Source organism: Nerophis lumbriciformis, linkage group LG01, assembly GCF_033978685.3.
Source record: "Nerophis lumbriciformis linkage group LG01, RoL_Nlum_v2.1, whole genome shotgun sequence".
In the NCBI taxonomy this organism is placed as follows: Eukaryota; Metazoa; Chordata; class Actinopteri; order Syngnathiformes; family Syngnathidae; genus Nerophis; species Nerophis lumbriciformis.
This window is the reverse complement of record NC_084548.2, coordinates 65,137,501-65,152,447: the sequence shown is the minus strand read 5'-3', so window position 1 is coordinate 65,152,447 and position 14,947 is coordinate 65,137,501. Positions and strand designations below refer to the sequence as shown.

The 14,947-nt window shown below is 38.3% G+C and overlaps 2 protein-coding genes across 2 annotated transcripts in view; both read right to left on the bottom strand.

Moving 5' to 3' along the window:
• The window catches only part of LOC133571702 (major histocompatibility complex class I-related gene protein-like), a 110,293-nt gene that overhangs the window by 72,247 nt on the left and 23,099 nt on the right, over positions 1–14,947 (bottom strand). The gene's annotated exons all lie outside the window — the stretch shown is intronic.
• Positions 10,909–14,947, bottom strand: part of LOC133612408 (class I histocompatibility antigen, Non-RT1.A alpha-1 chain-like) — a 5,291-nt gene continuing 1,252 nt past the window's right edge. The window contains exons 2-4 of the mRNA XM_061969799.1: positions 12,314–12,580; positions 11,466–11,744; positions 10,909–11,384 (exon numbers count right to left, since the gene is read on the bottom strand). Coding sequence (XP_061825783.1) covers positions 10,909–11,384; positions 11,466–11,744; positions 12,314–12,580 — 1,022 coding nt within the window. The remainder of the gene's footprint in view (positions 11,385–11,465; positions 11,745–12,313; positions 12,581–14,947) is intronic.

Genomic DNA, 14,947 nt, shown 5'->3' with positions numbered 1-14,947 from the left:
ATCGCTTATTAGCATGTATGCTAGGTGTTTAGCTGTGGACTAGAACTTGGTCAGTCTTAGTTAAGTTGTAAGTTTACTTACTTACAGTCTTAGTTAAGTTGTAAGTTTACTTACTTACAGTCTTAGTTAAGGTGTAAGTTTACTTACTTGCAGTCTTAGTTAAGTTGTAAGTTTACTTACTTACAGTCTTAGTTAAGTTGCATAAACGTTTATCAAGTGAATTGTGACTCCAGAATATCTACTATCTTGTTTTTCACAGACCCCAAATGAATAGAGTGGACTAACAGTTGGTAAGTTAGTTTATATTATACTGCAACAGTAGACATTATCCAGCATGTGATAGATATTATCTTAACTTACTTTATTAAACAGCATTAAATGTGAGCCACATTAGACACATTAGCAGTAATTCATGTTGCCAGAAGTGATTGATAAATCATCTTTGCTCACAGTTAGCATGTCTTCATACTATACCAGCTGTTTAAAAAAGTATTACTTTCAACTAATGTTTCTATTTTCTATAAAAACACCACTTTTTACGCACATTAATAGGTAACTATTTGTTGACTGTTTTCTTGGTCATTAATGTTTTCTCTTTTTATATATAAACAGAACATGTTGCTGCATGTCTTGTTTAGCCGAGAGCAGAATGTCAGGCTGTGTGATCCAACACTTGATGGCTTCCTAAAAGAAGGTCAGTCTTAGCGTCAAGATAAAACAATGTTACAATTAAGATGAGGGGTGTCCTGAGCCAATATTAATATTCAATATTGGTCCAAAATCAGCAACAAAACATGTATCAGATGATTTCAGCTTGCATTAAACAATGTTGCAGACTAAAACTGCACATTTGTCAGTCATTATAAACAATTATCACGTCATTATTGTTGTACAGCATGTACACACACACAAAGTCCCCAAGGCAGAAGCTTAATAGAAAGTATCCAGTAACAAACGTGTTCGCATCATTCAACTTACTGCGTCATGAGTTTAATTTAAAGAATTATTGTGGCCGTTGGATGTACGCCAAAAACAATTAAACTAATTAGCACTCCACTTCAAAAGCATACGTTTGGTTAGTGCTTTTGATACAAACCATTGTTCTCTTAAGTAATTTCACTCGGCCAATAATTTTCTAACATTCTACCATAAAAAAAATAAAAGTATGTACTTTTTTGTTGTAAGTTTAGTGTTTTTCATACCCAACATTGTTCCGTGAATAATTTCACTTGATCAAGCCTTTTTAAACATTCCACACTATAAAATAAAAAAAGTATGTTCTATAATTTGTGCTAATATATCAGATTAATATCAGTGTCAGTTTTGTTTTAGTTCTAGTCTGACAATGCATTTTAGTGTAAGTCATATTTTAGTCATCTAATTTGATTTAGTTTTAGTGTAGGTAGTCAACATTTTAGTACACTAAAATTACAGTCAATTTAGACAAAAGTTGAAAGGATAACGCATCTTTGAAGTTGACTTGGAATCTTCCGAGTCACATTGAGCAATGAAGAACTTGGTAAGCCCTGACCATCAACATTTATCTTCACATTTAATTTAAAGGTTATAACGGAAGCATTCACATTTAATGCCTCTGCTTTGTTCATATTCTTTAAAACACATCATCCTTAAACTCAGCATCTGATGTTACTATTATTCGGAACTTCACCATGTGTAACACTCCGGAGTAAAGCAGCTGTTGCCGAAGAAAGTCCTAAAAGACCATGCCATGATGCAAAAGCGATAGGTGGCACCAATGAAACAAAGAGTAACACATTTAAAGGGGTCTGAATACTTTTCGTACCCATTGTACTTTTCATCACCTCCATTTCATGCACAGTGTTGTGAGTTGCTCTATTGTCAGAGGTTGGTCACTAAATACTGCTGATCAATGTGATCTTGTAGGCTGGAACCAGTGTCCAGCAGCATCTGAACATCACCACCCAAAGCTGTCAGCCCTACCTTCTTGCTGAGGGAGCAACAAGAATCACACCTACTTCCTTGTGACTGACAGGTACGCACTTCCATCTATGGCAACAGCTTCTGTGGGAGCCCCTTAATGAACTCTTTGAAGCGTTTTATGTCTTTTAGTACGTCATATAATTGATAAGTGATCATTTAGGCTTTCATACATAGCTTGTTCACTCTGGTGAAGTCCTTCAATGCAAGGTATTGTTGCAGGTTTTATTTAGCTAAAAAAGATGACTTCCAAACAGAATTTTCTGAAGGTTCTCCCAAAATAGTGTAGTGAACCAAAGACACCCACACTGCTTACGCTCAAGAATTGTCTCTTAATCCAACTCTTGCCTAAGTTTTAGATGTGAAGAGTTAATGCTCATTTAATTCCCTGACATATTTTCACACAGCTGAGAACTTTTCAGTTGATGTGATGCATGACATTTTGGAAAGGGTGGCCCAGTATGAATTTAAATTATTGTTCACATATGTCAAAGAACAAAATGTTACATTGGGTGAAGTCAATTTAAGAATACAATGTTTTGAGAATGGATTCATGGAGAGAAACAAAAGGCAAGAAGCTGTGAATTTAGGTGGAGAGTTCAATGATTTTGGACTGAATGTGTTTTAGTCATGAGGAATATTCCCCTCATATTTGGAGATTTAATATACTCTACTGACCAACATTGGAGTTTACTTCTTTCATTGGTATGGACAGCATACATTGTATTTTCACCAATTTTATCACAAGGACTGTGTGTATATTTAAAACATTTGACTGTGGAACACCACAAATTGTTGAAGATGTTGTATCCTCAGAACATTTGTTTTTACCAATGCACCATTTTCTTGTCCATCATCCATGTTGCATCCGGAAAGTAGGACCTGGACTTTATAGTCGGTGCACGCTATATGAGGGAAAGCACTTTTTCCCCCAAGAAACAGCTCAATTAATTAAAAAAATATTATAAAAACGCTTGCTAGAAAACACCAGACTCACATGGCATGTGTTCGGCAATCTTCAACAATCTTTAGTCGGTTGGATATTGGACAATGAAAGATGGTGTGTTTAAAAATGGTCAAAGGAGGTTGTGTAATTGCCATGGCAACAATGCAAGTGCCCAGTAATGTTCAACTTCTGAAAGTTAACTGGGCTAAACTCAGTGGGTTTGTGTACTGCCCACATTTGGTCTTTGGTCATTTGAGGCAAATTAAAGAAAGAAATGCTTGTGTTTTACAAGATTAAGTCAATTCTAATCATAAACAAGACACTTTAGCTTCGCACTTGACCTTTTATGTACAGTAACCATTCAAGAACATGTCCATGCTTATGGAGTGACCAGGTCAAAGCAAAACTTAGTGGTGTTGCATGTTGACAACCTGCATGATCCCAGGCCTTTTGACATACAAATGTCATGTCGAGAATGATAGAGCTTTGTTTGTGGCGCCATTTTGTGTTCTCTGGTGAGCTAGCATTGCTCATTTCAGTATTGATGACAATTTAATAAATGTTGTTGCTGTAAATGTATATGTATTAATTTCTGATGCGTTACTAATTTAGTAATATAGAGCATAATATAAATATGTAGCAAAATAACACTGCAGGTAAGTAAAAATTACTACAAATTGCTGTTAAGTGTTATCATATTACTCTGACCAGTGTGAAAAAGCAACAGTGTTGAATATTTTTTACACATTTCATTGTTAATTGTGACACTAAATTGAGTAGAATTAACTCTGAAAAGTTGACACTGGCCATTGAGTAAATTTTACTCTAATGTGAAGTGGGACCAAATGTTATCTGAAACAGTTAATATCAACTCTTTAAGAGTTAATCCAACATGCGTTTTTTTTTTTTTTATTGTGTTGTAATATTAATAATTAAGATAGAAAACACAATAAGATCATTAAAAACGTAAGGATTGAACATGATCAGTAAAAAGCCTGATTAAAAAAGTGTGTCTTTGTGAGGTCGAGTTAATAACGTTCAGTTTCATGGCAAATCATCAATTTGACCATCAAAGTTTGACCCCTTAAGGAGTAGGCTAAATTAATTTGTTCAGTTAATTTTATTTATTTAAAGAGCACATTTAAAACAAGCCCAGTTGGCCAAAGTGCTGTACAGACATAAACAATTTGCAACAAAAAAAGGGGCACATAGTGTCACATTTATATTGTAACATGGAAGGATGAATACAACACAATAGTAAAACATACCTTAAAAGAAGTGCAGAATCACCTAAAATACTATAAGGCAATTATTAATAAATGTATAAAACAAGAAATAAAAACAACCAAGAAATCCTGTCTAACTGGATTTGAACGTCATGGAGTAAAAAAATGTTTTTAGCCTAGATTTAAATTGTCTCAGAGACTGGGAGGACCTAATAGATAGTGGAAGGTTGTTCCACAGTCTGGGCCCTGCCACTGAGAAGGCTCTATCTCCTCTGGTTTTTAGCTTAGTTTTTGGGACAGCCAGGAGGAGCTGGTCTGAAGACCTCAGGGTCCTGCTGGGACAAAAAGGCTGCAGCAGCTCAATAAGATAGGGCAAGGCTTCTTGGTGTAAGCATTTAAAAACATTGAGTACAATTTTAAAATGAACTCTAAAAGTAACTGGGAGCATAATGATAAACGGAACAATTCCAATAGGTCACAAGCAGCAATTATAATAAACGGAACAATTCCAATATTTTAGGAGCAGCGATAATAATAAATGGAACATTTACAATAGGTCAGGATCAGCAATAATAATAATTACAACATTTACAATAGATCTGTATTAGCTTTTGCTGCTCGTGACCTAACAAGTGCAAATAAATGAGGTTTCCTCTCTGGCTTTCATACAGGGTTTCTGCAGGTATCAGCAGATCTAATTTAATGCTACTTTAATGCCACTTAAAACACATTTAATGCCCGTGTCCTATTGCAGGTAGTTATTATATATAATCAAAAACGTACTATTGTCTATATAGACACAATTCTAAGCATTTGACAATATTAATCTTGAATAGTTGAACAGCTTACATTAACTGTTACTCTGTAGTGAATTAAAATTGACTCACAAGATTGTTTAATCTGGGAATGTATTTTTCTGTAGTGGTAGCAGCAGCTGCCAGTTGTGGTGGCGACAACAGAGGTTGCTTTGTGGGTCACGCCCAAAGAAATGTTGCACCGTTAGCCGCCGCCTGCCTTGAATCGCCGATTTGAGATGAGCTAAAAGCATTTGTTACTTTATTGAATTAAATGTTTAGTAATGCCTGTGGATATAAATTGTAATGCTTTTTAATGCCATTTAAGGACAAAATCCGTTCAGTGAATTTTAATACTCACCCGGAAAAACCCTGTCATGTTTTCGATTTTCAGATTAATCGCAATTCTTATTTGTAACGATTCTTAATCGCTTCAAAAACATCAAAAATTGATTTAAATTATTATAATTGTTTTCAATCTGTTCTGTCCAGCCACTCAGACAAATCATGTTGTTGATGGAGATGATCATATCTACTGTACAGATTTACTTTAGAAAAGTGTGGGATACTTATCTTACTTTATTTATATTTGACTTCATTAAATGTTTGGGTAGAATTTTATTAAACAAAAACACATTTCTTGAATGTAATATATAAATTGTTCATAACTGTTTATTTTATGGAGGAATGTAGTTAATCATAGAACCGGCATCTAATGTTATTTAAAAAAGTATTGGTTTTGAATCGAGAATCAATTCTGAATCAAATCGTGTGGTGTCCAAAGATTCACAGCACTACAAGTTTACATTTCTTTGTGCTATTATCTTGCACATGTTAGAGGTCATTAGCCCAATTATGGCTTTATAGATAAAAGTGTTCCAATGCCTCAAATTTCAAGTAGAAAGATCTGGCCATCCTATGTGAGAGTACAACTCACAATGATGTGTCCTGGCTTTTCCTTTGGTAGTAGATAATAAAGTTGTTCCTTTTTTAAGTTACCGTCTGTATGTAAGAGCTGTAGAACGTTATGTTATCAATTTGACCCATTTTCTTCCAGTTACTGCTATTAGCATGGAGCATTTCCTTCTTGGTTGACAAAGGGTAAATGACTAGAATCGCCCCCTAGTGTTTGGGAGGTGCATAGCGTTTGGCCAATGAATTACAGAGCTATGTACGAAAATGAAAATACATAATTACAAGTATCCAGGTGTTATAGCGCAAGTGATCCACCAAAGGCAGCAAAAACATTTGATCGTAACTCGTTTTTTAAGACATAAACATAAAAAAAAAAAAAAAAAGAGACCGTATAACACGAGGAGCAGTTTGATGATGAGCAAAGCACATCTCCTTCTCGTCTTCAAGTGTGACCACGCTCCTCAGTGGTCGCTCTGTGTCCCAGTGCTGAAAAGATCCTGGAGGAAAAGGATGACAGCACAAGAATCCAAGTGGAAGTGTTAGCTGAAAGACGAGTTTGGATGCGTAAACGGTCCATGTGAGCTAGGCCTGGGCGATATGGCCTGAAAATAAAATCTCAGATTTTTTCACAAGAAAGTCGATTTACGATTTTTTTCCCCACCTACTTTTAAAGAAAGGAAAAAGTTTGTTGTGCTGCCGCATTTTTTGAACAAACATTGCAGCATGCAGTCAGTTGTTCCAGGTCTGTTGCCGCAAATCTCAACTACTGACAACACTTTTCTTTTCTTTGGAACGTCTCACTCTTGTTAGTGTTAGCATTAGCCATGTTTTGCTAGGTGTGAATCTCCGCTAAAGAAATGAGTGTGGAAGCTCCTCAGGACAAAACATATTTTAAATCTACTGCAACAAAAAACTTAAATTGAAAAAAAACAACAACAATATATCTGCAAAGTGTGAGCTAACTTACTGTGTTCCGACTGCTTTCATCCGTTGAGTTCTCTGAGCGCTAGGTACCCTCGTCACCAGCTGTCAGACAAACACAAACACACCGTGACCTCAACGCCTCACATTTTGTTCCTTTACTTCCTTCCAAAGGTTTGAAGAGCCCAGAACTTTTATGGTAGTCAGAATGCTAACGTAGGGGATCAAATACTCATGTTCCCCACTGTACATCTAGAGGGTGCATCTTCACTAGTATCAGATCTTTGATGTGTGACTCCATTGGTTGAGAAACATCAAGAAGCAGAGTGGTGCACTTCTACTTCCTGTCAAGAGTTAGATATGTGACATGTTTACATTGCCTGCATGTCAGCAGGTCACGTGACTCGGGGCAGGGTATGGTATCATTTACATTTTAATCAGAGCTATTAAACAATCAAGATTTATATTTCATATTTAACTGTGATTCATCACATTTTGTCCATAGTTAACTCATAATTATCCATCCATCCATCCTTTTTCTACCGCTTGTCCCTTTTGGGGTTGCGGGGGGTGCTGGAGCCTATCTCAGCTGCATTTGGGCGGAAGATGGGGTACCGCGCCACCTCATCGCAGGGCAACTCATAATTAATCAAGGTTAATCACAGATAGTTTATTAGCTTTAATAAGTCTACATTACACCAGTGGTCCTCAAAGTTATTTCACTAAGTACCACCTCAGAATACACTTGGCTACCTCCACAATGACCAGCATTAAAACACGGTAGCGTAGAAAGCCTACGTATTCATTTAAAAAAAAGACAGAGATTATATTTAACAAGTATATTTAACAACATTTTTGCCCACTGTAACGTTCCACACAGTTTGAACAGTAACACTGTGTTAGAATATCGGAAAATAAAATAATAAAAAAGTCACGTCATTACAATATTTAATTAAGTGATTATTTGGCTTTCCACTAGATAGAGCCGTACCACAGCTTGAGAATCACTGCCTGAGACAGATAATTGTCAAGTTTTGAATACTGTCAACATGGGACTGGACCATTTAGTTGTTTTTTGCACATTTGTTATGCATCATGCTTTTTAAAACAGCTTAACACAAACACTTCACACACGCGCACCACTTCTGACACAGGCACACATTTACTATAAAGAACTATTATACTATAGCATAAAAAAGTGCCTGGGTCAGCGTGTCGGGTGTGCTTTCCTTAGATTACCGTTTAGTATCATTACTCCACAATACTGATCAGTCGCAGAATTAGGGGTTATGACACCCATTTTGCAATTTCTGTGTAAAGTTTGTTGTTGTTCGTTGTGGGATGTGATGAGGACTCGGCTCACGGCGGCGGCAGATGGCTTCGGTCTTGTCGGGAGACCCTGCTGTTTTGGGTAACTTTTGCCATTTAGTGTGCCCTTTTCTTTGTCCGTTTCTGCTCGGTCTTTGTTCCCGCAGCACCTGTGTGTTTTCCCGCATTTACGGTGAGGGCTGACGGTCACACCTCAGGCAAAGGGATATAAAAAGTGCTGTTAAAGGAAATTAGCGTTAACTCGTTACTTTCCCTTTAAATTTGACAGCTTCGATGTTAACCAATACTAGTACCAAAACTTCCAAAAGCGGTAGTTTCCATCTCTGCTATCCAGTAAGGTTGGTAACGATAAACTGGTTTGACTGGATATCCAGTTTGACAAGTGAGCGATTCGGTTCAGCCGGTAGAAATCCCCTTATTCGATCAGAATCAGCTGTGAATCTTTAGATTCATCGATTAACGGACCGGATGTTGCACGAGATTATCAATCAGTTCACAAGGGGATGCCTCTGGATCAGCAGACTGGGGTGGTGGTTTCTCTTTTTAAAAACAGGAACCAGAGAGTGTGTTCCAACTATCGTGGGATCAAACTCCTCAGCCTTCCTGTTAAGAGGTGTACTGGAGAAGAGGCTACGTCAGCTAGTCGAACCTCGGATTCAAGAGGAGCATTGTGGTTTTCGTCCTGGTCGTGGAACTGTGGACGAATTCCTTAATGGTGCATGGGAGTTTGCCCAAGCAGTCTACATGTGTTTTGTAGACTTAGAGAAGGCATTCGTCCATGTCCCTTGGAAAGTCCTTATGAGAGTGCTCAGAGAGTATGGGGTAGGACATACAGTACCTGTATGACCAGTGTCAGAGCTTGGTCCGCATTGCCTGCAGTAAGTCGGACCCGTTTCCAGTAAGGATTGGACTCCGCCAGGGCTGCCCTTTGTCACAAATTCTGTTTACAACTTTTATGGACAGAATTTCTAGGCGCAGTCAGGGCGTTGAGGGGATCCGGTTTGGTGGCTGCAGGATTAGGTTTCTGCTTTTTGCGGATGATGTGGTGCTGCTGGCTTCATCTGGTCAGGATTTATGGCTCTCACTGGATCGGTTTGCAGCTGAATGTTAAGCGACTGGGATGTAAATCAGCACTTCCGACTTCGAGTCCATAGCTCTCACCCAGAAAAAGGTGGAGTGCCATCTCTGGGTTGGGGAGGAGATCCTGTCCCTAGTGGAGGACTTCAAGTACCTCTGGGTTTTTTTTTGTTCATGAGTGAGGGAAGAGTGGATTGTGATATCGACAGGCGAATCGATGCAGCGTCTGCAGTGATGCGGACCCTGTTTAGGTCCATCGTGGTGAAAAGGGAGCTGAGCTGGAAGGCAAAGCTATCAATTTACTAGTCGCTCTACCTCCCTAACCTCACCTATGGTCATGAGCTTAGGGTTATGACAAGATCAAAAGATAAGATCATGGGTACAATCGGCCGAAATTAGTTTCCTTCATTGGGTGGCGGGGCTCTCCCTTAGAGATAGGTTGAGAAGCTCTGTCGGTCAGAAGGCCCCTCGAACGCTTCGGAATCCCCGGGAAGAGGTGGACGAAATAGTTGGGGAGAGGGAAGTCTGGAATTCTCTGCTTAGGCTGAAGTCCCCCCGCAACCCGACATCCGATAAACGGAAGAAGATAGATGGATGGATGGCATTTTTATATCATCCGATCAAAGAAACATGTTTATTTAGATAGTCTTTTTTGGTCCATGTCTAAACATAAATATATTTGACATGTGATTCTGTTGTCGTTTTACTTTATCTTTGCCTTAAAGCATTTTAGGGATATATGTCGTGTTTTACACATTTGAAAATAATGTTAGCATGTCACTTTTATAGAATGTTTTTTTTTTCTATATTTGAAGAGGAATGGGCCTACAGTGTTTTCATTCATCAGGTTATCTGTATTCTCATGACATTCAATAGATCAGTTGATTGTTCGGTTTGTCTGAGAAGACGTTTGACCTCTCAATAGAGTCGTTTTCATCAGCTCATGCTCTTAGACTCAGCTTGGACAGGTTTCATCTGAGCGCTTGGTGCCAAGGTCTTAACTATTCATCCAACATGAGGAGGAGCGTATGTACAGGAAGGAATGCTTTTGTTCTTTTGTGGTGTAAAAAAGAAAGTGTCCATCAACAAATGTTAACCATAGAATGGAATCATTCATACACCCTATCAAATCATTCCGTTTTTAAAATAGAACCTTTTTGAATGGCATGGTTACCCATGTATCTCGATGCATATGGATTCGTCCATCACTAAGAGATGTCCAACTCTACTATCCAGTAAGACAAAGTGAAGATTTTCAGGCTAAACTTGTAACAAACGTCCACATCAGACTTTTATACGAGTGATGCTTCACCCCTGCTTTGTTTATGGCGGCTCAAAGAAAAGAGAATAAGATTGACTTACCAGCTGGATCATAGTTGGCTGAAATGAAAGACAGACAAGATGACTTGGACTTTTGTCTTCACATCACCTTTCTATGTGAGAGTGTGTGCTCTCTCTTTGAGGATCTTGGAGTGTTTGTCAGCACCTTTGCAGACTGGAGGAAAGCACCAACTCACAAAAAAAGAAGTGTGTCCCTCACCTTTTTTCTTCTTGTGACGCACGGCGACTACAACAATGATGGCGAGGATCACCGCAGCGACCGCCACCGTGGCACCCGCCACCGTGGCGCCGACGGGGACCCACACATTGTCTGTTGAGAGCAAAAAAGCAGGAAGAGGAAACCTGAATGAGTACTTTGCATGCATCATATCAATGTCCAGCATTGTTCTTGTGACATGGATCAATAATGGTGGAAGTTCTGATAAAATATCGCCAATGTTCTTGATTTGAGGACGTAATAATTCAACTTAATGTGTCGAATGCAGCTGAGATAGTCTCCAGCACTCCCCGTGACCCAGAGAGGGTCAAGTGGTACAAAATGGATGGATGAATGGGTGTCTTTCTCACCTTCATCGCTTGCGTTGTTCAGGATGCTTCTTCTCTCCAGCTTGGTGACCAGGTCCTCTTTGACACCAGACAGCTGAAACACACATTCATACTTGCTCTCCACTTCGGCCGTCACCTCCAATTTCAGATCCACGGTCATCTGGAAGGTTCCATCAGGGTTGGGCAGCATTTCTCCGTGCACCACGTTCTCCTGGAGATCCTTGCCGTCTTTCCTCCAAAACAAGGCCGCACTGCTGGGGTAGAAACCTGTCGCGAAGCAGCTGACTGGAGAGGACGGCGTCTTCTGAAGGAGAAACACTTCTGGAAGCTCTGCATGGGAAAGAGTGTAGGTTGTAATGTTACTTATGTTCCTACAGGGGGTGGGCTATCAGTGTGCATCATGTGGTTTACCTGTTCTCATCAGTACGTCTTTACCAAAGTTCACATACTTTTTCAAGTTATCAACACAGATCCCAGTGTAGTACAACTTTAAGTACTCGATATGATTTCGATCGTGGTCCAACTTGTGTTTCATGGGGACGGCTTGTGATTTTGCTGCAGTCCATGTCCATGTCTTGGTGTCTAGCGCTAAAAAATCTTCTCCATCATAGCTGGACTGTTCCCAACTCTTGATTTCATCAGTCTCATCATTCCATTCACAGCCGTACATCCTCTGGTAAATGTGAAGACCTGAAAGAGTAAGACAAATTATATAAAATGGAGTAACACCTTATCACCATCAACCCACGTGCACACATACACACTTGTGTCTTTAAGAGGTCATACTATGATTTTAATTTACAATCACCACATTTCCTTGTGTTCTACATAGCCTGTAATGATGGTGCTTTGTGTCAAACTTTGGATACATTTTGCTTTACAGACCAACTTAAAGCTCTTTCTGAGTGTCTCTTGGAAACAAGTCATGGTACCACACCCGATCATGCTTTTTAAAAGTCATGGTACCACACCCGATCGTGCTTTTTAAAAGTTTCTTTTTGGCGAACAAGCAGGACAACATACTGCAGTGCCACACTGTACAATGTTCCTGCTCACGTCACACAAATCAAGAAAAAAACAAACCATTAATAATAGGCTCCTGCAGCAGCTGCCAACATACAAGACAAGTGAGAGTTTTGATAACTTGAGCCCTCTAAGTGTCAGTCATGTGTTTTTTCGGCGTCATTATGGATGCCCACAGACAAGGTATCAGTGCAGTAATGTGTTTATTTTAGTACATCAAATATTTATTAACAAACCTTCAGTGTGGTTGAAGCTCTTCTGTAATCGTTCCAAGGTGTCTTTGTCGTTCACTTCATTACGAATACCTAACTGTGTCTGCCATGTAAAGTGCTCTTGATGCACCGTTGTAAAGTTATTCATCCATTCTTGTTTGGCTTCTGCTTTCTTTGTGTTGCTGTCATAGTAACCGATCTGAATGTCATCAAGGTAACCCACGCCGACATAATCTGGGAAGTTTGTAACTTGAGAGGACGCAGTGTGGAAATACTTGAGCGAGTAAGTCACTGAGAGAAAAACAAAACAAGATGAGTTTTATCTTTTTTTTTATATCAACAACGTTGTTCTATTAATATTCATTTAAATTCTGTCCACAGTTGGGTCTTAAAGGAGAACTGCACTTTTTTTTGGAATTTTGCCTATTGTTCACAATCATTATGAGAGACATGAAGACATGTCTTTTCTTCTTTTTAAGATTTTAAACATGATAAAAAACGCTTCAAAGATACAACTAATAGGAGTCACCGTTGTAGCGTTCAAACCCCTCTAAAACTAAAACTAAAAAATAGTTTGACGGTTTTTGAATGCATTTTTAAAGTGATTTAGAGGTAGAATAGATTCTTCCCATTAGCTGCATTGCTAGCCACCAAGAACGAGCCATTTTTTTACATGTTAGACTGCAAAAAAAAAAATGTTGTCTCTCATAATGATTGTGATTGATAGTCAAAATTCTAAAAAAAAAAAGTGCAGTTCCCCTTTAGCGTAAATACAAAAAACTGCTTGATACCACAGAAAATACATTATTTGTATACATACGTAGTGCATATCATCGTTTATTATTTGTTTATATTCCCTTTCAAAAATAAACTATAAAAAGTGACTAAAATGCACTTGTTCATAACCACTCATGTTGGGTCAAAGTAAACAATGTCAACAATAGTCATGAAAATAAAAACAGTGTCATAATAGGTGTCAATTTATTAAATGATTTTGGAATATTAGAATGGACTTACCAGGCACTACAAGGTGTATTTGCACAATTAGCATCGATAACACAAGCAAGTTCATGATCTCCTGTCACAAGTGCAGAATGAAAATATTTGTTAGTTAGCAACTTAGCGAGACAAAGAAAGTGACAAACTTACCTGGCGATCGTTAATAACAAAGTTGCTACAGCTCGGTTATTATACGGGTTACGGAACGTAAATTAAGTATTGTTGACAGTTTTTGAATGCATTTTTAAAGTGAATTAGAGGTAGAATGGATTATTCCCATTAGCTGCATCACTTGCCACCAAGAACGAGACGATTTTTACATGTTAGACTGCAAAAAAAAAAAAAAGTTGTCTTCTTGTCTCTCATAATGATTGGGAACGATAGGCAAAATTCTAAAAAAAAAAAAAAAAGTGCAGTTCCCCTTTAAAGTAAACACAAAAAAACTGCTTGATATCACAGAAAATACATTATTTGTATACATATGTAGTGCATATCATTGTTTATTATTTGTTTATATTCCCTTTAAAAATGAAACCAAAAAAAGGGACTAAAATGCACTTGTTCATAACCACTCATGTTGGGTCAAAGTAAACAATGTCAACAATAGTCATGAAAATAAAAACAGTGTCATAATAGGTGTAAATTTATTAAATGATTTTGGAATATTAGAATGGACTTACCAGGCAGTCCGCGGTGTATTTTCACAATTGGCATTGATAACAAAAGTAAGTTCATTATCTGCTGTCACAAGTGCAGAATGAAAATATTTGTTAGTTAGCAACTTAGCGAGACAAAGAAAGTGACAAACTTACCTGGCGATTGTTGTTGTTACAACTGTACACCTGAGCGAATGACAATTCACTTCCTCAATGTGTCCACATCAGGTAAAATATGATGTGACGGTTGCATCATTTAGGAGCTAGAAATGATCAGAATCCCTCAAAAATGTTTAACACACAAGGAATCTGACTTGGTATGCTGTGCTCTCTTGTTCAATGTAAAACAATCATTTTAAGAATGAACTAAAAATACAAACAAGTACTTAAATAACTAATATGTGCAAGGCATTACTTTATTTACGTGCCTCCTTGAACTAGTGCCCTGGTTGCCATGGCAACCCCACCTGTCAATCAAAGTTAAGTCGCTGCTTGAACCCGCCCATTTTGCACAACATTTGATTGAAATTCCTCAACAAGTCACTTCCTGTATGGACTAGCTAGCAACATGCCAGCTTAGCTGTGACCATAACGCCATTTGTTGTTTAGGATTGTGTTGTTAGCCGCTTTATATTTGTCTTTGATGGGAATGTACACACCTAAGAGGGCGAATAAGTCACACTATCAAGTAAAAAAAAACCAAAAAAACACAGTTGACAACAGGAATGAGGAAGCAACTAGTGATGGGACCAAATGTGCGTGACTTCGAGGCGTGTGTCGAGTAAAAGAAGGGGCGTTGCCGCAAAGCGCGTATCGAGGCATGCATCATTTAGGAGCGAGGCCAAACATGATTATAATCATACAGCTTACCGACAAGGAATCTGACTTGGTATGCTGTGCTCTCTTGTTCAATGTAAAACAATAACAATGAACTAAAAATACAAAAAAGTACTTCAATAACTAATATGTGCCAGGCATTACTTTATTTATGTGCCTCCTTGAA